General features: G+C 42.2%; 1 protein-coding gene across 1 annotated transcript in view; it reads left to right on the top strand.

Moving 5' to 3' along the window:
• The window catches only part of GRIP1 (glutamate receptor interacting protein 1), a 399,879-nt gene that overhangs the window by 311,302 nt on the left and 63,326 nt on the right, over positions 1 to 25,251 (top strand). The window contains 2 exon segments of the mRNA XM_033958481.1: positions 14,811 to 14,967; positions 21,831 to 21,942. Coding sequence (XP_033814372.1) covers positions 14,811 to 14,967; positions 21,831 to 21,942 — 269 coding nt within the window.

Below are 25,251 nucleotides of genomic sequence, written 5' to 3'. Positions count from 1 at the left end.
GTGCAGGGAGCCTATGAGCTTCGAGAGCAGCACTGGGCATTCAGCGCAGCTCCCTGCGCTAAAAACTGCTATCGTGGTTTAGTAAAAAGGGAAGGGGGTACTGAGGTGACAGTGCATAGAGTCATCTGCTTTGACCTCTTTGAAAAAAATCCCGGAATAGGAATGATAATTAACATTTTCTATGCGTACAGTGTGCTTTGTGGGTTTTTTTAAATTTTATTGTTGGTAGATCATTTTGACTTGGTCATTTTAAAGTAGCTCGCAAGCCCAAAAAGTGTGGGCACTCCTGGCCTAGATCCTGATATTCACTCATATGCATGAGATTTGTTTACAGTGGGAGAAATAGGAATGCAATTCTCTCTCATGCACACTCATTAGTGATATCCTGAAAACCTGACACGTTGGCAGCTCTCTAGACTGGGAGTGAAAACCAAGGGACTAGAGCAATTACCATATTTTTCGGTCCATTAGAGCATTTTTTCCCACCCCAAAAAAGGGGAGGGAAAAGGGGGTGCGTTTTATGGACCGAAGATGACACCCCCCAGTACCTTTTTAAAACACCGCCCGCCCTTGCATTTAAAACACGCCCGCCCGCCTTTCCTTTTTAAAGAAATCCTGCCCCGCAGTACCATCTTAAGTACCCCTTAAACCTGGTGGTCCAGCAGTGTATGGGATGGCAGGAGCATGCTATCTGCACTGCTGCCTGGGCCCACCCCGCTTTCAGAATGACTGCGTCAGTTCTTGCAGGACTCATGAGAACTGACTGCAGCCATTCTGAAAATGGGGTGGGCCCAGGCAGCAGCGCAGATAGCAAGCTCCTGCTGGCCCATACACCACGGACCAGACTTAAGGGGCATTTTAAAAGGTACTGTGGGGCAGGGAGTGTTTTAAAAGGAAGGCTGGGCATGCATGCTGTGTTTTAAAAAGTAGTACCAGGGGGGGGGGGGAGGAGGAAAAATTTGTTAGTCGGCTGGGATGGATCCCTCCTGTCCCAGCTTACCACTAGGCCATCAGAGGTGAGAGGGGTGGTAGGTTACAGGTCAGGGAAAGGGGATAGGGTTCAGAGCCTGGCAGGGAAGGGGGGACAGGGTGCAGAGCCTGGCAAGGAGTGTGCAGTTGGGTGCAGAGCCTGGCAGGGAGTGAAGGAAGCTGGGTACACAATTTGGTTCAGAATGTTTTTTTTCTTGTTTTCCCTCTCTAAATCTGGGGTGCGTCTTATGGTTAGGTGCGTTTTATGGAGCGAAAAATATGATAAAATGTTAATGATCTGTCCAGCACACAATGATCTGTCCGCCTCGGAGAGAGGCGGGAGCCAGAAGACCTTGAGCATGCGCAGATGCTCAACGCCCAGTTGGAGGAGAGGCACGATCTTCGGGCACTGGCACCTCCTGTGGGTTGGTGCTGCGTGCTGGTGCCACATTGGGGGGTAAGCTTTCAGTTTTGGAAGGGGATGCCAGTTCACGAGGGGGGGCAATGCCAATTCAAGGAGGGGCAGCGTTTGCGGGCAGGGGGCCATGCCGGTTCACGGGGGGGATGTGGAAGCGCACCAGTGGCCTTGGGGGTTGGGGGGTCTTTTGGGGATTTGGTGGGGTGGGGTGGAGCAGCACCAGTGGTCGGGGGGGATGGGAGGTAGAACGAATCAAGTGAGTTTCCCTTACTTTCTATGAGGAAACTCACTTTGATATACAAGTAAATTGGTTTACGAGCATGCTTTTGGAACGAATTATGCTTGTAAACCAAGGTTCCACTGTATACCCCTCTCACAACAATTCTTACCTAAGAGTTCCAAATCTTAACTCCTGCACAGCAGAGAGTCTTTTTGCTAGTATCAACCAACCTTGGATTCACGGTCGTCTTCAGCAAGGCTAAGTTCTCAGAGCGCAAAGATAATTTTGGAATATAACTAGATATGTTATTTTTAACCATTTCTGGAATATTTCCGTACAAAAATTGATGACAAATCATTAAAACTTTATATTGTATTCTGAAGGTGACCAGAAGCCAATGGAGTTTCTGGAGATCAGGTGAAATATGATTATATTTGGACAAACCCAGTATCAATCTTGCTTATCAAGGGAGAAAAAGATAGTGATAGGAGTGTACTACCATCTGCCTGACCAGGATGAATGGCGAAATGCTGAAATGTTATCAAAAATTAGGGAGGCTAACAAACTGGGTAACAGTAATAATGGATGATTTCAACTCTACACCTCCTTCTACACCTCTATTCCCCAGAAAGAAGCACTTGAGGTGCTAAGAGCTGCTTTAGAGAAGAGACCAAGACCCCATGTAGTACTTATGGAGTTTTTGGAAGTGATAAGCAGAATTGCCATGACTATGAATGATTTTTTATTTGAGAATACTCATTATAATCAGTGTTCGGGGGTAGCAATGGGTGTGTCTTTCGCGCCTACAATTGCAAATTTGTTTATAGGAGCCTTCGAAGAGAAATGTTTCTGGATTTTTTTGGATTGATGATCTGTTGGGTCCGCTTCATAGATGATGTTTTCTGTCTATGGAAGGGGACCCTAGAAGAATTTCAACAGTTTTTGATATATCTGAATAGTTGTCATCCGCGTATAAAATTTACAGCTGAATGGGATGAGAGAGAGATATCTTTTCTGGATGTATATATAACGAAGGAGGGAGAGCACTTCAATACCACAGTGTTCTCAAAACCTACAGATAGGAACACAATGCTGGCTTTTTCTGGTATGCATCCATATGATTTGAAAGCTAATATTCCTTTTGCACAGTTCCTAAGATTCAGGAGGATCTGCTGTACGATATCAGAATTTAAAGAGAAATCCAAAAAGTTGTATGACAAGTTTTTTCAGTGAGGCTACCCAGAATCTGTGGTAAAGAAAGCGTACAAAAGAGCCCTTTATAACCCCCAATAAAATTTGCTTCAAATAGAACGAGAGAGGATTCTCAAAAAGTGATTCTGTTTGTGTCCCATTTCTCTGGACTTTCTCCTCAACTTCAACGAGCTTTGCAACCTCATTTGGCGCTGTTGAAAATCCATCCATGCCTTAAAGATGTCAAAATTATTTTTTCTTTTGAGCAAAATCAGAATTTGAGGGGAAATATTATGTCCAAATGTGTTGTCATTTACGGATGGCATTTTTGAAGGAAGTAGATGTGGACATCAAGCTTGAAGTCAGTGTCCTGTCTGTGAAAACATGCTGGAAACTAACACTTTTATTCATCCTGAGACCGGCAAGACATATGATCTTAAGTGGAGCACTTCGTGTGTGTCTGCAGGTGTGATTTACTTGATATGGTGTCCGTGTTCCTTGTTATACATGGGGCAGACCTCTCGGACACTAAGAAAGCGTCTGTTGGAACATCATTCATGTTTGAATGCAAAGCGAATAGAGGAGCCATTAGTGGCCCACTGTCTGCAAGCTCACCATGAGTTCAGATCTTTAAGATGTGTGGTGTTGGAACAAGTGCTGCAGTCCCTTAGGCTGGAGATTTGCGGAAAAAGATTTGGCAGAAAGAACAGCGTTGGATCTTTGAGATGAAGTCCACAGCATCCCATGGTCTGAATGCTCACATTGAGTGGGCTGGATTTTTGTTGGGCTTTTGAATTTTGGAGCCTTAATAATCTGAAGAATACTATTGGATGGGGCCTGTACGGGGTGTATTACAATTGGTGGATGACATAACCAAGGCGGAACCAGAAGTGGCAGGAAATATTTCTTTTGGTTGTATCAGGGATTCTATGTCATTCCGTCTGCTTGTCCAGTTTGATGTTGAATCTGTTCTTTTTGTTTTTATTTGTGTGGATGATTACTGACGAAGCTGTGGAGGTGAAACAGGGATGACCCTATAGGATCTCTACAATTGATGTAAGGCAGAGCGGAAGGAAAAAAAACACCGCCGTTGGAAGCTATTGCAGTGAGCATGGAGAACAGCCAATTTACAACATAAGCTAAGTGACTTTCTTTTTTGATATTGATTGCCACTTTTGGCAGTGGGATTTTTCTACATAGAACTGTTTTTCAACTATATGCATTAGTACTGACAGTTTTTGATACAAGCTTTTCACGAACGCAAGCTGAGAGTTTTTTGGGGCATATGAAGCCTACCTGAGGCCTTTTTTCTCCCAATTTTAAGATTGTGAAAACATTGTTTAGGCTGTCTTTAAGAACGATTTGCAGTGAGAAGATCAGTGTTTCTATGAGAGTGAAAATCTCTTGTCTCTTTAAATATAAGTAAGGATTATTGATTAAATTGATTTCAACTATCCCAATATTGACTGGGTAAATGTATCAAGGACTGCTTTATGGAGCAGCTGGTTCAGGAACCGGCAAGAGGTGAAGCAATTCTAGATCTAGTTCTTAGTGGAGCACATGAATTGGTTAGGGAGGTAATGGTACTGGGTCTGCTTGATAACAGTGATCATAACATAGATGCTCTCCAATGGAGCTGCTGATCTCACATTTAGTCCCAGGAAGGGCTTTTCAATCAATTACGCTATTGCACATGAACACTGGATCGGTTCAGTTTATATTTAACCACCGACAAAATACATCTGCCATTCACTGGGCAGATGTTTCTGTACCCCTGGGACAGGCTTTCAAAAAGCTGAAACATGGATCATGTCGGGTCTGCAATCAATATTTGAGTCAAAAACTGTTTTATTGACTTTTAATAAACACTGATCTTGTGACAAATATTCCTCTACTTGTGTATCCCTGATTGATGTGTACAGTTCCATCCCCACTTCTTCATTATCCGTTATATAACAATGCCATCCTAGAAGCCCAGACTAGATATATTCCATGTATTAAAAAATGAGGAAGGAAGACCAAAAAGCAGCCAACGTGTTTAACGAGTGAGGTGAAGGAAGCTATTAGAGCTAAAAGAGAATTCTTCAGAAAGTGGAAGATGGATCTTACTGAAAATAACTGTAAACAGCACAAGGAATGTCAAGTCAGATGTAAGGTGCTAATAAGGAAGGCGAAGAGAGATCTTGAAAAGAAGATTGCGCTGGAAGCAAAAACACACAGTAAAAACTTTTTTAGGTATATTAAAATCAGGAAGAGAATCAGTTAGACCACTAGATAACCGAGGGATAAAAGGGGCTCTCAGGGAAGACAAGGCCATAGTGGAGAGATTAAATGAATTCTTTGCTTCGGTCATCACTGAAGAAGACATGGGGGTTACTGGTATCAGAAATGGTATTCAGTTCTGATGAATCGTAGAAACTCAAACAAATCTCTGTAACACTGGATGATGTAATAGGACAATTTGACAAATTGAACAGTAGCAAATCACCTGGACTGGATGGTATACATCCCAGAGTGCTGATAGAATTGAAATATGAACTTGCAGAGTTATTGCTAGTAATTTGTAATTTTTCTTTAAAATCTAGCATTGTATCAGAAGACTGGAAGGTGGCCAACATGATGCCAATTTTTTAAAAGGGTTCCAGAGGTGATCTGGGAAATTATAGATTGGTGAGTCTGAGGTTGGTGCTGGGCAAAATTGTAGAAGCTATTATAAAGAACAAAATGGCAGAACATATGTAAGCATGGATTAATGAGAGAAAGCCAACATGGATTTAGTCAAGTGAAATCCTACCTCACCAATTTACTGTATTTCTTTGAAGGGGTGAATGAACATGTGGATAAAGATCAACCAGTTGATATTGTGCATTTGGATTTTCAAAAGGCATTTGACAAAGTACCTCATGAAAGACTTCTGAGGAAATTAGAAAGTCATAGGATAGGAGGTAATGTCCTATTATGGATTAAGAACTGTTTGAAAGACAGAAACAAAGAGTATGTTTAAATGGTCAATATTCTCAATGGAGAAGGGTAAATGGGATTCCCCAGGGGTCTGTACTGGGAATGCTGCTTTTTAATATATTTATCATTGATCTAGAGAGGGTAATAACTAGTGAGATAATTAAATTTCCTAATGACACAAAGTTATTCAAAGTTGTTAAATCTGAAGAGAATTGTAAAAAATAGCAAGAGAACCTTGTGAGACTGGAAGACTAGGCATCAAAATGGCAGATGACATTTAATGTGAGCAAGTGCAAAGTGATGCATGTGGGAAAGAGGAACCTGAACTATAGCTATGGAATGCAGGGTTATATGTTAGGAGTCACTGCCCAGGAAAAGGATCTAGGTATCGTTGTTGAGGATACGTTGAAACCTTCAGCTCAATGTGTGGTGGCAGCTAAGAAAGCAAATAGAATGTTAGGAATTATCAGGAAAGGAATGGAAAACAAAGTTGAAAATGTTACAATGTTCTTATATCACTCTGTAGTATGGCTGTAACTTGAATAATGTGTGCAGTTCAGGTCGCTGTATCTCAAAAAAATATATAGCAGAATTAGAAAAAGTACAGGAAGGGCGACAAAAATGATAAAAGGTTTGGGATGACTTCCTAATGTGGTTCTCAAACTTCCTACACCGTCAACACAAATGGCACCATGTCCACTCCTTGGACTCCATCTTGCGGTGTCCCTCAAGGATCACCCCTTTCCCCTATTCTCTTTAACATCTACATGTCCTCCCTGAAACTCTTTCAACTATCCCCCCTGGAAACAATCTACACTTATGCAGATGACATCCTTGTCCTCCTTGAGACTGACCAGAACCTCACCAACCTCCACGAAAACATTACAGCTTGCATAATGAGACTCCGTGCCTGGTCCCTCTCGGTACAGATGAAACTAAACGAATCTAAAACAAAACTATTCTGGCTCGGCCCAAAATTCGAACACCTGCCCACACTTTTCACACTACCCACAGGCGATACACTACAGCTCGAGTTCTCATGCAAGGTCCTTGGTATCACTATCGATTCCTCTCTCTCCCTCAATGACCACCTCAACTCCTTGGCAAAATCATGCTTTTTCAGCCTTCACATACTGAGGAAACCTAGATCCTACTTCAGCCAACAACACTTTGCCATCCTTGTCCAATCCATCATCCTCTCCAAACTAGATTACTGCAACGCCATCTACTTAAATCTATCAAAAAAAAGTATTCTAAGACTCCAGCTAATCCAGAATACTGCAGCCAAACTGATCTTCTCAAAACGCAAGTCTGACCATGCCTCCCCACTCCTTGCCAAACTTCATTGGCTCCCAATAATCTCCAGAATCCATTTCAAATGTTCCTGCCTGGCTTTCAAGATCATTCACGAAATCCTGCCTCCTCTTATCCCACTGTCTTTCAACTCCTCCAGTCCTGATTCCTCCAGAACTGCCCAAAGGCTTAAACTAGCCTTCCCCTCTCCACGCAGCATCCACTATTCAGGCAAACTGGGAAAATCCCTTCTCTTCAAAATCACAGGTCTTTGGAACCCCGCTGCGGAACGTGAGCTCCCTTCAGTTATTCCGCAAACAACTGAAAACCTGGCTTTTCAGCAAATTGTAGCTCTATCCTTCCCCCCCTTTCTCTCCCCCCTTCTACACATAAGTTCATGTAATCCTTTTTCTTCTTCTCTACCCACTATTTTAAGTTCTTGTAAACCGTGTCGAGCTCCATTCTCATGGAGATGATGCGGTATATAAACTTAAGGTTTAGATTAGATTAGATTAGATTCCCTATGAGGAAAGGCTAAAATGGCTAGGGCTCTTCAGCTTGGAGAAGAAACGGCTCAGGGGTGATATGATAGAGGTCTATAAAATACTGAGTGGAGTGGAAAGGGTTGATGTGACTCACTTGTTCACTCTTTCCAAAAATACTAGGACTAGATGACATGTGATGAAAATATTTCTTCACATAGCGTGTAATTAAACTCTGGAATTCATTGCTGGAGAATGTGGTGAAATCAGTTAGCTTTGCGGGCTTTAAAAAAGGTTTGGATAATTTCCTAAAAGAGAAGTCCATAGGCCATTAATCTGTTCCTGAAGTACTTAGGTACCTGACCTACACAATCTTAGTCCTCAACAAATGATCTTTAGAACTGTTATTCACTAACTCTGAACTTTGTTTATTCCACTCGATCTGTAATACCTTTTAATCATTGTAAACCGCATAGAACTTCACGGTCCTGCGGTATATAAACTGTTATTATTTTTATTATTATTGAAGTGCCTTGGGCAGGCAAGCAGGAGGCAGGAAAACAGAAGGAGAGAAACGCAGAGAAGAGAACAGGAGAGGGGAAGAAGGAGCAAAAGAAGGCAGGAGAGAGCAAGGAGCATCGGTGAGAGGTAGCTCCACTCCCCCTTGTTGTCATCCATCGGAGCTCTTCCTTAAAAGGGGAGAGGCCAACAGAGCTCAGCCATTCGGCATGCGTCAAAGGCTAGTGTTAAAGGTGCTCACCTTAGCAAGAGCGCCTTTGCGAAGGGCCTTAAGAAGGGACGAGCAAAGAAGAAACACTAAGGAAGGACATCTACACAGGCAAGTACCACAAGGGCAACAGGACAGACAAGCAGTAGATAAACAAACACAGTAGTAGCAGAGGGCAATCACAGCAGACACTCACAAGCAACAGGGGTAGCAGGTTTAAAATCAAGAAAAGGACTTCACAGTAACACAGAAGATGCTACACAGATTCCTACACAAGGAGAAGCCACTTCAGATTATACACCGGCAAGCGGACAGCAATGGATGCAGCAAACAGAAGCAGGATGTTGAGCTACCCAGTTTTCTGCACCGTTTGCAATATGTATGACTACCTTCCCTCTGGGAGGCGGTCTTATGTATGCACTCGATGCGAGGAACTGGAGGGCCTAAAGAAGCAAGTCAGACTCCTGGAGGGCAGAATACTGGAACTAGAAGCACTTCGAGCAGTGGAAGAGGAGGACAGAGAGGCAGAAAACTTCATGACAGAGGAAACCATTGAGGAAGAAGTCAGGGAGTTAGAGAAGTTCATCAAACAGGCATACAGGGAGGCCGTAGAAAATCACCAACAACAGTGGAGCTGCCAAAATACACCTACAATGAGCGAGGACTAAGATACACCTACAGTGAGAAAGGACCACCTGGAGGACAGCCACAAGGAAGACGAATCCGGTGCAAGCCAACGCCAGGATGAGGGAAGATGGAAGTGCACAGAGGACACGGACCTACGGCTGGAGAGATGGTCATACACCAGGGACATGGACCTGCGGCTAGAGAGGCAAGAGAAGATAGAGAGGACAGCAATCATCATGGGGGACTCCATCATCAGACAAGTCGACAGCCACGTAGCGGGAGGAAGACAGGATCGGCTGGTGACCTGCCTACCGGGAGCCAAGGTAGAAGATATAGTGAGCCGCATCGACAGGATCATCGACAGCGTGGAAGAGGAAGATACGGCGGTGATGATCCACATGGGGACAAACAACATGAGCAACAGGAACTACAGCAGGGAAGGACTGAAGGACCAGTTCTGGATGCTAGGAGAGAAGCTGAAGACCAGAACACCAAGGATAGCGTTCTCAGAGATCCTACCAGTACCCAGGGCCAATGAGACGAGGCAGACGGAGCTACATGCAGTCAACGCATAGATGAGGTGCTGGTGTGAGGAAGAAGGATTCCACTTCGTCCGCAACCGGATGACATTCTGGGGAAGAGCAAGCTATTCAGGAAGGATGGACTCCACCTCAACGGAGACGGAACGAGGCTACTTGCAAGCAACATCAAGAGAGAAATTGAGAAGTTTTTAAACTAGGAAGAAGGGGAAAGCCGACAGTCGACCGAGAGTTGATGGTTTGGGAACCGGTATACCCAGAGGATACCGTGCAGGAAGATAGCGGGGAAGACTCTCCGGATCATAGGCAAGACATAAATCCTGACGGATTGAAAGGGACAAAAGAAGGAAGGAAATGAAAGAAAGTAACAGGCTGCAAACTCAAGTGTATGTACACAAACGCAAGGAGCCTAAGGAATAAGATGGGGGAATTGGAAGCTATGGCACAAAAAGATCATCTTGACATCATCGGCATCACGGAAACATGGTGGAACAAGGAAAATGTCTGGGACACTGTGCTACCGGGATACAAGCTATACCACTGAGACAAAGTAGGTCAAAAAGGTGGGGGTATTGCCCTATATGTCAAAGACAGAATTGAGTCTACTGAGAGAACACGCCAGAAACATGGGGTCAAAATTCCGGGAACAAATGGAATGGAAATGAAGATCGACATCTACTACTGACCCCCAGGGCACTCTGAAGAAATTGATGGAGAAATGATGGACGCAACTGCAAGGGACGCAACACAGTTATCATGAGTGACTTCAATTATCCGGGGATAGACTGGAATCTAGGCACCTCCGGCTGCAGTAGGGAGACCAAGTTCCTGGATGCTGTAGGCGTTTGTTTCCGGAACAACTTGTCAAGGAAAATACGAGAGGAAATGCAATCCTGGACTTAATTCTAAATGGACTATGAGGACTGGCACAAGGTATAGAAGAAGAAGGGACGCTTGGAAGCAGTGATCACAATATGATCCACTTCAACCTGGACACAGGGGCAAAACATCGATCCAGAACGATGGCCACGGCACTGAACTTCTGAAAAGGGAATTACGAAGGGATGAGACTCATGGTGGGGAAGAAGATTAAGAAGAGGATAAGTACTGTAAAAACGCTAGAGCAAGCATGGTCCCATTTTAAGGACACAGTCACCAAGGCGTAAAATCTATATATACCGCTTATCAACAAGGGATCCAAGAGGAAAAAGAACAAGGAACCGGCGTGGCTCACTGTAGCGGTGAAGGAAGCGATCAGAGACAAGAAGACTTTGTTTAAGGAATGAAAAAGGTCAAAAACAGACGAAAATTGGAAAAATCACAAACAACATCAATGCAGGTGCCATAAGGCGGTAAGAAGGGCCAAAAGAGACTACAAGGAAAAAATAGCCAAGGAGGCAAAAACTTCAAGCCGTTCTTTTGATATATTAAGGGGAAACGACCCGAGAAGGAAGAGGTGGGGCCATTGGATGACCATGGACTAAAGGGAGTACTAAAGGAGGACAAAGCAATCGCCAACAAACTGAACACATTTTTTGCGTCTGTATTTACCGAAGAGGATATACACAACATACCGGAAGCCGACAGGCTATACACAGAAAATGAAGACGAGAAACTGACAAGGTTGAAGGTCAGTCTAGAAGAGGTATGCCGGCAGATTGATAGGTTTAAAAACAATAAATCCCCAGGACCGGATGGCATACATCCGAGGGGGGTGGGTCTGTGAAGTGGGCAGACTTGATGGGCTATGGCCCTTATCTGCCGTCATTTTTCTATGTTTTATTTTTCTATATTTCTATGAGGGTAATTAAGGATCTGAAAGGGGCTATAACTGAATTGCTTCAACGAATAGCCAATCTGTCGATCAAATCGGGAAGGATTCTGGAAAGTGGTGAATGTTACACCAATCTTCAAGAAAGGTTTGAGGGGAGATCTGGGAAACTATAGACTGGTGAGTCTGACCTCGGTACCGGGAAAGATGGTAGAGGCACTGATAAAAGACTGCATCATTGATCACCTTGATGGACACAATCTGATGAGGACCAGCCAGCACGGCTTCAGCAAAGGAAGATCTTGCTTGATGAATATGCTGCGAGGGAGTAAACAAGCTGCAAGGGAATAAATTTGCTGTGAGAGAGTAAACAGGCAGATAGACATGGGTGACCCAGTCAACATTGTACTCTGGATTTTCAGAAGGCGTTCGACAAGGTTCCGCATGAACGACTACTTTGAAAAATTGAGAACCATGGAATTGAAGGTGAAATACTCATGTGGATTAAAAATTGGCTGGCGGATAGGAAACAGAGAGTGGGGTAAATGGACAATACTCGGACTGGAAAAGTGTTACGAGTGGAGTGCCGGAGGGTTTGGTGCTTGGACCCATGCTCTTCAATATATTTCTAAATGACCTGGAAATTGGTACGACGAGTGAGGTGATTAAATTTGCAGACGATACAAAGTTATTCAGAGTAGTGAAGATGCGTGAGGATTGCGAAGATCTGCAATGTGACATAAACACGCTCGAGAAATGGACCGTGACATGGCAAATGAGGTTTAACGTAAGGTGATGAATGTCAGTAAAAAAATATAATTCTCTGCTTCTGATTCCTCAGGGCTCTGAAGGGGCTCCAAAGAGGCATATCTTGTCACTGTGGGCATGCCCCTTTGGACATGTGCCCACGGCCATGTGTCTGCGGGCTACGTTCCATGGCTTGATGGCATTTAAGAGGCCTGAAAGGACCTCTCTCTCAAGTAGCTGATGTCGGCTGTTGTCTAGGTGGGTGCCTGTCTGTAGCTGCAAAAGGAGCCTTCCGGCCAAGATAGTCCTCCTAGTTCTGCAGCTTGATGGCATTTAAGAAGCTTTGAAGGACCCCTCTCTCTAGCAGCTGATGTTGACTGTGGTCCATGTGGGTGCCTGTCTGTAGCTGCAAAAGGAGCCCTCCTATCAAGACAGTACTCCCAAGTTCCATGGCTTGATAGCCTTTAAGAGGCCTCAAAGGACCTCTGTCTCCAGCAGCTGATGTTGACTGATGCCTGTGGGGGTGCCTGTTTGTAGTTGCAAAAGGAGCCCTCCGGCCAAGATAGGCCTCCAAGTTCCGCGGCTTAATGGCATTTAAGAAGCCTTGAAGGACCTCTCTCTCCAGCAGCTGATGTTGACTGTTGTCCATGTGGGTGCCTGTCTGTAGCTGCAAAAGGAGCCCTCCTGCCAAGACAGTACTCCCAAGTTCCATGGCTTGATAGCCTTTAAGAGGCCTCAAAGGACCTCTGTCTCCAGCAGCTGATGTTGACTGTTGTCCATGTGGGTGCCTGTCTGTAGCTGCAAAAGGAGCCTTCCGGCCAAGACAGTCCTCCAAGTTCCACGGCTTGATGACGTTTAAAAATCCTCAAAGGACCTCTGTCTCCAGCAGCTGATGTTGACTGTTCTCCGCGGAGGTGCCTGTCTGTAGCTGCAAAAGGAGCCCTCTAGCAAAAGGAGCTGATGCTTTTGTCTTTTGATTTTCTAGCTCCCTTAGAAATGCAGATCTTTTCACTCTAAGGGATGGAATAAAAGGAAGATATTATGAAAAAATGCCTCCAGTGCCCTCCGTAGGCTGGTGCTTGAGAGGTCATGGTCTCTCCCTGCCTCCCATCAGTATACGACAGAGTGGCATGAAAAAGAAATGTTGGGAGGACTGTAATGAGCAGAATAGTAGAGCACAGTATATCTATTAAGTACTAAAGCATGTAAAAAGATATGCAGATCTTTTCACTCTAAGGGATGGAATAAAAGGAAGATATTATGAAAAAATGTGGTTTTCTGAATTAGCACCTGCATGTTTTGTGTACCAGTCATGAGGTTGAAAGTTTGTTACTGTCTATATTTGATCACAAGTTGAATGGATTAAATGTATTTATTTATTTATTTAATTAGTTTTCTAGCCCGTTGTCCCCAAAGAGCTCAGAATGGGTTACAGTAAATGTAACACAACCGCTTATTTGATTAAGTGTATTGACATTTCTTTAGCCTTGTGCAACTGGAATTGACTCATTTTACAGTAGTTCATCATATATATATATATATATATAAATATATAAAACAGATAAGAATATAAAAGTTGTCATACTGGGATAGACCAAACATCCATCAAGCCCAGTATTCTTTCCAGCAGTTGTCAACACAATTCACAAGTATCTGACAAATACCGGAGTAAAACAGATTTTATGCTGCTTATCCTAGGAATAAGCAGTGGATTTCCCTAGATCCATCTTAACAATGGCTTATAGACTTTTCTTTCAGGAAATTATTCAAACTTTTAAAAACTCTGCTAAGCTATCTGCTTTCATCAGATTTTCCAGCAATGAATTCCAGAACTTTTACATATTGAGTTAAGAAATATTTTCTCTGGTTTGTTTTAAATCTTCTGAAATACAACAAACATGGGCAGAACAAAATTTGTCTAACCCAGACTTTAAAAAGGAAAAGGACCTCAAACACCTGAACTGCGGGTCACACCCCAAGTCTTACTGGGGTCATGGATATTATCACTGGTCCCAAAAAACCTGGACATGAGAAGTGAAAAAGGGACAAAGAAAAGAGATATACTTCGACTTTCATGAATTTAATTTAATTAACTTGAATATTTAATTATAACATTACCTTGCAAACGTTTTCATACCCTTGGGCATTTTTCACATTCTGTTATCTGAAAATACAGTTCAATATGCATTAACCCCCCTCTTTTACAAAACCACGCTAGCGTTTTTAGTGCCAGCCGGGGCAGTAACAGCTCTGACACTCATAGGAATGCTAAGAGTGTCGGAGCTGTTACTGCCCTGGTTGACACGAAAAACGCTAGCGTGGCTTTGTAAAGGAGGGGGCAAACTAGGTGTTTGTTTCACTGATCTACACAATATGCTCTGTACTTTTAACATGAAAAAGCAATTATAGAAATGTGTAAAAATAAATAAGTCTGAAAAGTCTTGAACACAGGTCAAGTCTCGCTCCATATTTGAATACCTAGCTTGTTTTTACAAGCAATTGCAAATAGCAATGATAAGTTTTATTTGTGATGTTACGGTATTTGCAGGGGTTATTCCAAAAACCTGTGACTATGATAGGAAAAAGTTATTCGCATTTTTTTTGGTATTCGCAGGCCATCTTTGAACGTATCCCCTGCAAATATGGAGGGAGAAATGTATTCCCTACTATTTATGTAGAACACTACTTCTTATTGGAACTTTAGAGAGAAGTTTGTTACAAGAATTGCAGAAAGTATAAAAATAAATTTAAAAGGTTTAATGTGTAAAACCAGCTCCACAAATTTAGTAGCATATAACTAAATAATACTGTTCTAAGTAATACAATAGCTTTGAAATGCATCATAACAATGTGATAAACTTCTAGGTCCAAACAGTCAGACTTCAGGATACAGCTTCATTACCTATGAATGGATAACCCCTAAAAAGAAAGGCTCTTTATCACCTGCCAGTAGAAGGCGAAATAAGCCATATCATAATACTAGGCTGAGTGATGATGAATGGGAAAGACCAACAGCTAGTGGGTAAGTAGCATGAAAATTACATTCTCATATATGTTTACACAAGTCTATTTATATGTAACCAGGCATACAATTACTTATGCAAAACAAAGAAAACTGTGGAAATGATGTTCTGGATGACATGCTGGTGAGACTGTCCTTGCTGCTTATGATTGCACTATTTTTAGATTTGTTTTAGAACTATTTTTTACAAAATTGGATTCATTTACTTGATGATTTAATTTACAGTCAAGGTCTGTCATCATATATTGGACCCTTGAGGAAGGCTTTTTATAGTTGAAACATAGACCATGTCAGGTCCGCACCGCACCATCTACATACAGTTCTGTTGGATCTGTATTATTACACATTTAATCTACATATGTGTATATTTTGTATCACATGTGCATTTTTTACATATAGCAGCATTTAGCTATATTGTCTGTTTTTAATTTGTTTTAATAAATTTTGTCATCCAGAACATCAGTTCCACAGTTTTTTTGTTTTGGATTATATAATTACTTATGAAATGTCCAAAGCATTCAATAATTAATGCACCAGGAAGAAAAAATAGCTGACATGGTAAAACAGGGAGTCAAGACATTTTTTAGATATATTAGTGATAAGAAGAAGTGCAAAAGTGGCATTATGAGACTCCAAGCTGAAGGGGAGAAATATGTAGAAGCTGTTAAAGAAAAGGCTGATTTGCTTAACGAATATTTCTGTTCTGTCTTCATGGTTGAAGCGCCGGGAGTGGGACCGCAGAAAACAAACGTGAATAGGGATGGAGGAGTGATAGACCCTGATCAATTTTCAGAAGGTTGTATTCGTGAAGAGCTAGCTAAAATAAAGGTAGACAAAGCGATGGAGCCGGCTGATGTACATCTGAGGGTGCCAAAGGAACTTAGGACAGTTCTGGTGGCTCCGCTGACTAACCTTTTAAGAACATATGAAGTTGCCTCCGCTGGGTCAGACCAGAGGTCCATCGCGCCCAGCAGCCCGCACCAGCCCATCAGGTCCATGACCTGTCAGGTGTTTCTTGACCTGTAATCCCCCTTTTTCTTCTATCTATACTCTTCCTAACCTATCTCTACTTTTATCTATACCCCTCAATCCCCCTATCCTTCAGGAATCTATCCAATCCCTCTTTGAATCCCCGTAGCGTGCTCTGCTCTATCACAACCTCCGGGAGCGCGTTCCATGTGTCCACCACTCTCTGGGTGAAGAAGAACTTCCTGGCATTGGTTCTAAACTTGTCCCCTTTCAGTTTCTCCGAGTGCCCCCTTGTACTTGTGGTTCCCCGTAGTCTGAAGAATCTGTCCCTGTCTACCTTCTCTATGCCTTTCATGATCTTGAAAGTTTCTATCATGTCTCCTCTAAGTCTCCGCTTTTCCAGGGAGGAGACATGATAGAAACTTTCAAGATCATGAAAGGCATAGAGAAGGTAGACAGGGACAGATTCAATGAGATTAGAGTCGAGAGTGGTACTCGAGGACTGGAGAAGGGTGGAGGTGGTCCCTCTCCACAAAAATGGAAGTAAGGAAAAAGCAGGGAATTACAGGCCGGTAAGTCTGATTTCTGTGGTAAGCAAATTTATTGAAATGCTTTTGAAACAGAGAATGGTGAAGTTTCTGGAATCCTGTGGATTACAGGACCGGAGGCAACATGGATTCACTAGAGGTAGGTCGTGTCAGGCAAATCTGATAAATTTCTTTGACTGGGTAACCAGAGAATTGGATAGAGGGAGTGCGCTAGATGTGATGTATTTAGATTTTAGCAAAGCCTTTGACAGTGTTCCACACAGGTGTCTAATAAATAAACTGAGTGCCCTCGGGATGGGTCCCAAAGTGACGGGCTGGCTAAAAAATTGGTTGAGTGGAAGGCGACAGGGTAGTGATCAGTGGAGATCACTCAGCGGAAAGGGATGTTACCAGTGCTGTGCCTCAAGGTTCTGTTCTTGGGCCTGTTCTTTTTAACATTTTTATAAACGATATCGCTGTAGGGCTATCAGGTAAGATTTGCCTCTTTGCGGATGATACCAAATTCTGCAATAGAGTTTTGCACTTAACATATGAGTTGGCACTTATTAACTGCTACTGTGCAAATGCGGTAATTGTTTTTGCATTATTTTTACAATTAAAGCATACTAATTTGTACGTTAAGGGTGTTTTGTGTTAGAAGACATAACTAGGTGGGGCATGGGTAAAGAATGGTCATGGAGATTATATTGTAGTTAGCTATTTTGAACCAATCAGGGACTTCGGTCCCTCCCACTGCATCCCAAGATGCATTGGGAGGGGGAAGCCCCGTCATTTGCAGCACACGGCCATGTAGACAGGAGGGAGTGGGCTTCCCTCCTGCTATTTTCTCTTCTGAAGGTATGGAGGGGTGAGGTCCGAGGATGTAGGAGGGGGCCCAGGAATATTGGGGGGGGGGAGTGTTGGGGGTGGAGATTTCAGGAGAGGTCCAGGAGGTCCAGGATGCCAGGAGATGTCAGAAAGATCCGGGGATGTCAGGGAGAGGGGTGTAGGGCTCCGTGGCTCAGCTGATCCTGGCAGTGACTCTTAACACAGAACCCAGCATCACGTAGCTATAATTCAGGTTCCTCTTTCCCACATGCATCACTTTGCACTTGCTTACATTAAATGCCATAGACTGTAAAACAGCTAACGTCGTTCCACTGCACAAAAAGGGTTGCAGGGCAGAGGCTGCAAACTACAGACCGGTGAGTCTCACATCAATAGTATGCAAACTCATGGAAACACTAATCAAACGTAAATTAGACGCAATCTTGGATGAGGAGAATCTACGGGATCCCAGTCAACATGGATTCACCAAGGGTAGGTCCTGCCAATCCAATCTCATCAGCTTCTTTGACTGGGTAACAAAACAGCTAGACTTGGGAGAATCCGTGAACGTCATATACCTAGACTTCAGCAAAGCTTTCAATAGTGTCCCGCATCGCAGGATGTTGAGCAAGATGAAATCAATGGGGCTGGGAGAAACACTAACTACATGGGTCAATGACTGGCTGAGTGGCAGACTTCAGAGGGTGGTAGTTAACGGTACCCTCTCTAAAACATCGGAGGTGACCAGTGGAGTACCGCAGGGCTCAGTCTTGGGCCCGCTCCTTTTCAACATATTAATAGGGGACCTAACTCAGGGGCTTCAAGGTAAGATAACGTTATTCGCTGACGACGCCAAACTATGCAATATAGTGAGAGACGGCAATTCACCCGATAGTATGACACAGGACCTACATTTGTTAGAGCTTTGGTCCTCGACCTGGCAGCTGAGCTTCAACGCTAAGAAATGCAAAATCATGCACCTCGGCAGCAGAAAACCGTGCAGAACTTACACCTGGAATGGTGAGACCTTAGCTAGAACTTCAACAGAATGAGACTTGGGAGTGATCATCAGCGCAGACATGAAAACTGCTGATCATGTGGAGAAGGCTTCATCTAAGGCAAGACAGTTGTTAGGTTGCATCCGCAGGAGTTTCGTCAGCTGGAAGCCTGAAGTCATAATGACATTATACAGAACCATGATGAGACCTCATTTGGAATACTGTGTGCAATTCTGGAGGTCACACTACCGAAAAGATGTGCTGAGAGTAGAGTCGGTGCAACGGATGGCCACCAGGATGGTCTCGGGGCTCAAGGATCTATCGTACGAGGAAAGGCTGAAAAATATGCAGCTGTACTCACTCGAGGAACGTAGGGAGAGAGGAGACATGATCGAGACGTTTAAGTATATTACCGGCCGTATCGAGATGGAAGAAGAGATTCTCTTTCTCAAAGGACCCTCAGCCACAAGAGGGCATCCGCTCAAACTCAGGGGCGGGAAATTTCATGGCGACACCAGTAAATATTTCTTCACCGAGAGAGTGGTTGATCCTTGGAACGAACTACCGGTGCAGGTGATCAAGGCAAACAGCGTGCAAGAATTTAAGAACAAATGAGATGCCCATGTGGGATCCCTTAGAAGGTTAAGCCAAGGGAACCTGTCACCAGGAGTGGGATCCCTAGGATAGTAGACTTGGGGGTGGGTCAGTAGAGTGGGCAGACCTGATGGGCTATGGCCCTTATCTGCCGTCATCTTCTATGTTTCTATGATATTCAGCTTTTGCATTCACTTGACCCAACTAACCCCGCAGAAACATTAGAAATTAACAGGAAACTTGGAGATTAAATCAATGGCTTGACACAAACAGATTAGCCCTCAATGTTAATAAATCAAACATCATGTTTTTCCCTTGGAAAGATAGTTCTAAAGTTTCTTTTCCAATTTCGATTAAAGGTACCGCCTTACAACTAATAAGTAATATCAAAATCTTAGGGGTAGTCTTTGATGAAAACTGACTTACCATAATCATATTAGTAATATTGTTAAATCTTCCTTTTACAGACTTTGCCAAATTCGTTCACTATCCAAATTTCTATGCCCAAAGTCTCTTAATATACTAATTCATTCCCTGGTTATTTCAAAAATTGATTATTGTAATGCTTTACTTATGGGAATAGCTCAAAAAGAAATTAGATATTTGCAGATCATTCAAAATACCTCAATTAAACTCATAATGAAAGCAAGGAAATTTGATCATGTCACTCCTCTTCTTAAGAAAGCACACTGGCTTCCAGTAGTGCATCAAATTCAATATAAACTAAATCTACTTACTTTCAAATCCCTGTTATATAAAACCCCAGCTTTCATCTACAAGTTATTGATCCCTTATACCCCAATCAGATCACTGAGATCTATTAACCAACATCTATTAGTTACGCCCTCACTTAAAGTTATTAATACACGGCGGCACTTTATCTTCTCTGTTACAGCTCCTCAAACTTGGAACTCCCTCCCTATTTATCTCAGAGAAGAAAATTTAAAAGTAAACTTAAGAGCTTTTCTTTTCAAAGACGCTTATGATATTTAGGAGTCCCAGCCTATTTTTGCTTATTTTCATAAGGCTACTTCTTTTATTTCCCTCCTATTGTTTTTTACCATAATCGTCTTTCTTTCTATCATTATTATTGTATTTCATTACTCTGCCTTTCCCTTTGTTGTCCTTTTCTGTTTATTCTGTTAGTCGTTAATTTAATGTTTTGTTCAGTGTTCATCTGTCTTTTATAACCCCTGTATTATCTGTAAATTGAATGATTTGTTCATCGCTTAGATATTTGAGTATGCGATTAATCAAATACTTAATAAACATGAAACTACAGGAGAAGAGTAGAAGAAAACGAACTTAAGATGAACGATGAAGTTACACCAACACCAACATGGAAGGAAGAACAAGAAGCAGATGACCTCATAGAAGACACCCACAGAGGAACATCGCACGAGGGGGAGAAAATGGCTAGTCGATGCCCAGGAGAGGAAGCAGCAAAGCACACCGAGGACACTGACCTAAGACCAAAGCGAAACCTAAAGAAGGGAAAGTCAGCGATCCTAGTGGGAGATTCGATCCTGAGGCATGTGGACAGCCACATAGCAGGAGAGAGAGAGGATCGACTGGTGACCTGCCTCCCAGGAGCGAGAACCAAGGACATCGTAGACAAAATTGGAAAGATCCTGGAAGGAGCGGAGACCGAAGAGACCACAGTAATGATCCACATCGGGATGAACGATGTCATCAGGAGAGACTACAGAAGAAGCACGCTGATAGAACAGTTCAAGATTCTGGGAAGGAAGCTGAAGATGAGGACCCAAAAGATAGCATTCTCAGAGATCTTACCAGTACCAAGGGCAGATGTGAAAAGGCAAGAGGAACTACAATCAATAAATGCGTGGATGAGGAGATAGTGTGAGGAAGAAGGGTTCCACTTCGTAAGGAACTGAACAACGTTCTGGGGCAAGAGCAAGCTCTACAGGAGAGATGGACTGCACCTTTTGGGTCGTCGGTCATATGGGCAGGCTTTTCCATCCCTCCCTAGATGTCCACCATTGCTTATGGACTACTGAGTGAATGGAAATGAATGAAAGATTAGGTTCTTACCTGGATAATCTTCTTTCTGTTAATCCTCTCGGGAGTTCGTATGGCCCTTCTTTCTGTTAATCCTCTCGAGAGTCCGTATGGCCTGCCCTTGGTACATTCTGTTTCGCCTGCTTTTTCTGTCTCAGATATTTGTAGACTCCAAGCCTGGAGCTCTTCTCCTGTCTGTCAGGTGATTGTATGTGAAGAAATCTTATATATATATAAATGTATTCTTCAGCCTCTAGCTCCCATATTGCTAGTGCTAGTTGCACTCAACAGTTTGGTTCTCTAAAGCTGTTTTATACAAATTCCTGTTCATTGTTCTGATTCTTGTTTCTAAGTTACAGAGCAGAACAGAATTATGTAATATATGCGAGGTCATTCCCCATTACCCTCCTTCTTTGTATTCTGTTCCATTAGAACGCGATTGCTTTGGGATATAACTGAAAGGGGACTCTGAGCTCCACCTCCATGAGGAAAGTGCTCAAAGCTTTAAGTATTCTCACTTCTGCAAGTCCAGTTCAAGGGAACATCTTGATTACCATATGTACGAACTCCTGAGAGGATTAACAGAAAGTAGCTTATCCAGGTAAAAACCTAATCCTTCATTATGGAATTCCTGGAAGTTATCCAGTTATCTTTTTTTTTTTGTGAACCACATTGAACTTAATTGACAAATGTAGATTATAAATATTTTTTAATGTAATATAATATAATGTATTTCCTGTTCAAAAATATACATGAGATCAACATCCATTTGAGACATTCAGGCTTGGATGTCACTATTCTCATTTGGACGTTCTTTCAAAAATGCCCATCCACATTTCTATGTTTATGTAGTATATGAGTTGTCATAAAATACAAGTGTTAAGAATTCTACATAACCAAACAAAAATTAATTTTGTGACAACAGTTATACAGATGATCATGACAGCACAGAGGCGGAACAGGAAGAAAAATTCTGGTCCCAAGCTTTAGAAGATTTGGAGACCTGTGGACAGTCTGGAATTTTGAGAGAACTGGAGGTATCGCAGCCCTAAACCTTTTCAAATCATGGGAGTCATTTATTAAACTGTTAATATATGCTAATTATTAATAAATGAACCCCAGTATGTTTTACTTGTTTGAGTTTTTTATTTTATTTTATTGCCATCTATTGAATAGATTTTTTTTAATAGCTTTAACCCCTTTCCACAGGAGAAGGCTGAGAGGCTTCTGTATTTGAGAAACATGGCTCTGTTGGTACCTAATCTTTACATTGTTCATATTTTTGCTTGTAAAGCTGCCTTTCATGTCATACCTTGCAAAAGCCATGCCTATTTGTACAGCACAGTGGTACCTAGCTGAAAAGATTGACTTCCCTGCTTTCTGACTTGCAGCTTGCACTCTCTTATTCTGCTAACATACCACTTTCAATTTATTTGTGCAGCATTTTCCCCAAAACAGATAAAAAATATTTTTAGCAATGCCACTTTTCACATTCTTCTATATGCTGCTTTATAACAATTTCCCAGGCATGCTATAAGTTTTATCTGAACATAAAAGAAAATAGCATTTTCAGTTTTTTTATTAGAAATTATTTTAAGTATATGACATTTTCATCTGAATAACAAACATAAATAGTACAAAAGTCCTTACATTGAAGATATAGTATGCCTTTTATTTTGTCTTTTAGTTCATTTTGTCACTAACAGCCTTGTAAAACTAAGTACAAGATTAATTTTATTTCATTTCATGCAAACAAAAGTTTTATAAGGCCAGTTGCTTTTATTAATCATTGTTTAGAGTTTTTCAAATAGCATAATTAACTGAAAAATGACATTTTTATAGTTTTGAAAGCTGGAGTGTGAAAAATATTTTCTTTTATGTTCATGTAAATTCTTTGAGCTGTATTCCTGGCAAAGTTTCATCTCATTTTTATGTCATGGAGGAGAGTCATCCACAGCCATGGAGAATGTATATGACATAAAAAGGAAGGAATAGAGATGAAATTCTAAGATTTTTATCTCTTTGTTTATTGCTTCCAGTTTGCATTGCATGTACAGTTATTTAGAAATCAAAGAAATTATATAAAAATGCAAAGCAATGCCCCTTGTGTTTACAATGATTTTAATGGCATGAAATCATGCACTTTTGTTTTATGTGGTGTTAGAGCACAGTAAAAGGTTCTGAAATTGGTAGGAAGTGGAATTTCAGCAATATGTATGTATTATTTTCAATCTTGGTATATACTTAGCAGCAAGAAATAAAAAGAAAACCATTTTAATATATTTCTAAATGACCAATAAATATGCTGTAGGTTTTTTTTTTTTAATGTATGTATTACCAATGTGATTTGCAGTGTTGATTAATATATGAGGTTACCCAAAAGAATATTCAGAATGTACTGTAAAGCAGTTTAATGGTAAAAGGGGTGGGAAGGGTGCCAGAGAGCTATAGACAGTGATGGACGGGGGAGATGCAAAAATGTAATGAGGAAGTAAAGAATGGGCATGAGTTGTTCCCTCTAAGCTGAGCAGGTGTCCTCCAGCTGCATTGCTACCACTAGGGGGTGGAATATTTTCAGTCGCTAAGGACAGGTATGTTCCCTGGAGTCCTGCAGAACTTGCCTGTCCCTCACAATTGAAAAATGTGACAGTGAAACAGCACCCTCTATTGGTGAGACTGTGGGTGGAGGACTCCTGCTCAGCTTAGAGGGAACACCGCGTTTAGTGACTAGGAGAAAAAGGCTGGGAGAGTAAGAGAGAGAGAAAGAGGAAATAGTAGGTGAGTATGTGAGAAAGAGCAGAAGTGGTAATGGGAAGAGGATATGTTAGAAAGCCTGAGAACATATTAGAGAAATGAGTATGCAATAGAATAATTGGAGATGAAAGAGCAGAGAGATGATGGAGAAGCTTAAGAAGGTATTATTGTAAGTGAGAAAGTCAGAGCAGGGATGACAGACTAAGGAAGTATTACTAACACTGGAAGAGATAGGAGTATATCAGGGGACATAAAGAGTTGAGCAGGAGTAAGAGTCTGTGAGGAGGATGGGGAATTGTGAGAGAGAGGAGATGATTTGTGGGAAAGGGAGGCAGATTTATAGGAAAATTAGCTCTGTGAAGAGAGAATGGAGTGAGGGTGAGTAAGGGAAATGAAATGTTAGGACACGGAGAATTGGAGAGTGAGAGATAGCAAAAGGAATTAGGAGTGAGAAAAAAAAGGGTTGAGATCTAGGTGTGGTATAAGAGAAAATGTAAAGAGGGCCATTTTTGATAGGACATCTAAGTCTGACCTAGTATGTCCAGTGTTAGACATCCAAAATGTTAAGACCATACTGGAAAAGACGTCCAGGAACAACAGGAAGTTTTGAAAATGAATTAACTATATGCCTGGAGAATCGCTGTCTTAAACCTGTTTTAATGGACATCTAAAAATTTCTGTTATATGACCTCCAAAAACATCTTGTAAGTTTCTCTTTTATAGTCTTTAGGATGTCCAAGGTAAAAGTCCCTGTAAAACATCCTTGATGATGTCAAAACATCACTGTGGTAGTAACAGGATGGTCCTGATGTCCTGCACATGTATATATAACCCTACACATGGAGCTATGATTTTTTTGTGGGTGGGTGTAGTTAGGAGTTTATGTAGAAAAGAGAATTAGTGATGTAGTGAGAGGGATTAGTGGGAAAAAAATAGTCTGATAGAGTAAGAGTGACAGAGTGCTAGTTTGAGAGAGACAGAGAGAGCTTGAGAGTGACAGCTACAGAGACTTAGAGAGACTGAGAGTGAGAGATGTGCAGTGAGAAAGGGTGTGAGAGAGAGTGACCCCCCAGAGTGTGCAAGCAAGAGATTGAGAGTGTGTGAGCGAGTGACTATGTGTGATGGGAGAAAGAAGGGAGAAAATCTACTCCCTATGGGAGATGGAGGCTCTTGTGGAACTGTGCCTATGTAACAGGAAACACCTCTTTGAGTTCCGCCAACAAGTGTCTCACTGCGCTGTCTCCCTGAGGGCCTGGTGCTTCATCAGGAGCATCCTCCAGAGGTGTCATCCCATAGCCTCTACTATCTAAGCCCTAGACGCATGCAGCCTATGCTCCTTAGGACCTCAGGAGCTATCAGGAGGCCTACATAACATCTATGGCCTCCTAATATGAGGGGCTCCAATGATGTCAACTCCCACAGGCCCTCTCTCAACCCTCCCTGCAATCAACCTGTTGCTATTTGTCTAAGGCCATGTGTGGAACATCGCACAGCATGTCACAAGTAACAATCATGTATGTGAAGCCAAGAAGGCCCATCACCTGACCCCATTCTCCACCAACTTGTATCTTGCAGGCACTTTGGGGTCCAGA

Source organism: Geotrypetes seraphini, chromosome 9, assembly GCF_902459505.1.
Source record: "Geotrypetes seraphini chromosome 9, aGeoSer1.1, whole genome shotgun sequence".
Lineage (NCBI taxonomy): Eukaryota > Metazoa > Chordata > Amphibia > Gymnophiona > Dermophiidae > Geotrypetes > Geotrypetes seraphini.
This window is presented reverse-complemented; position numbering and strand designations above follow the sequence as displayed.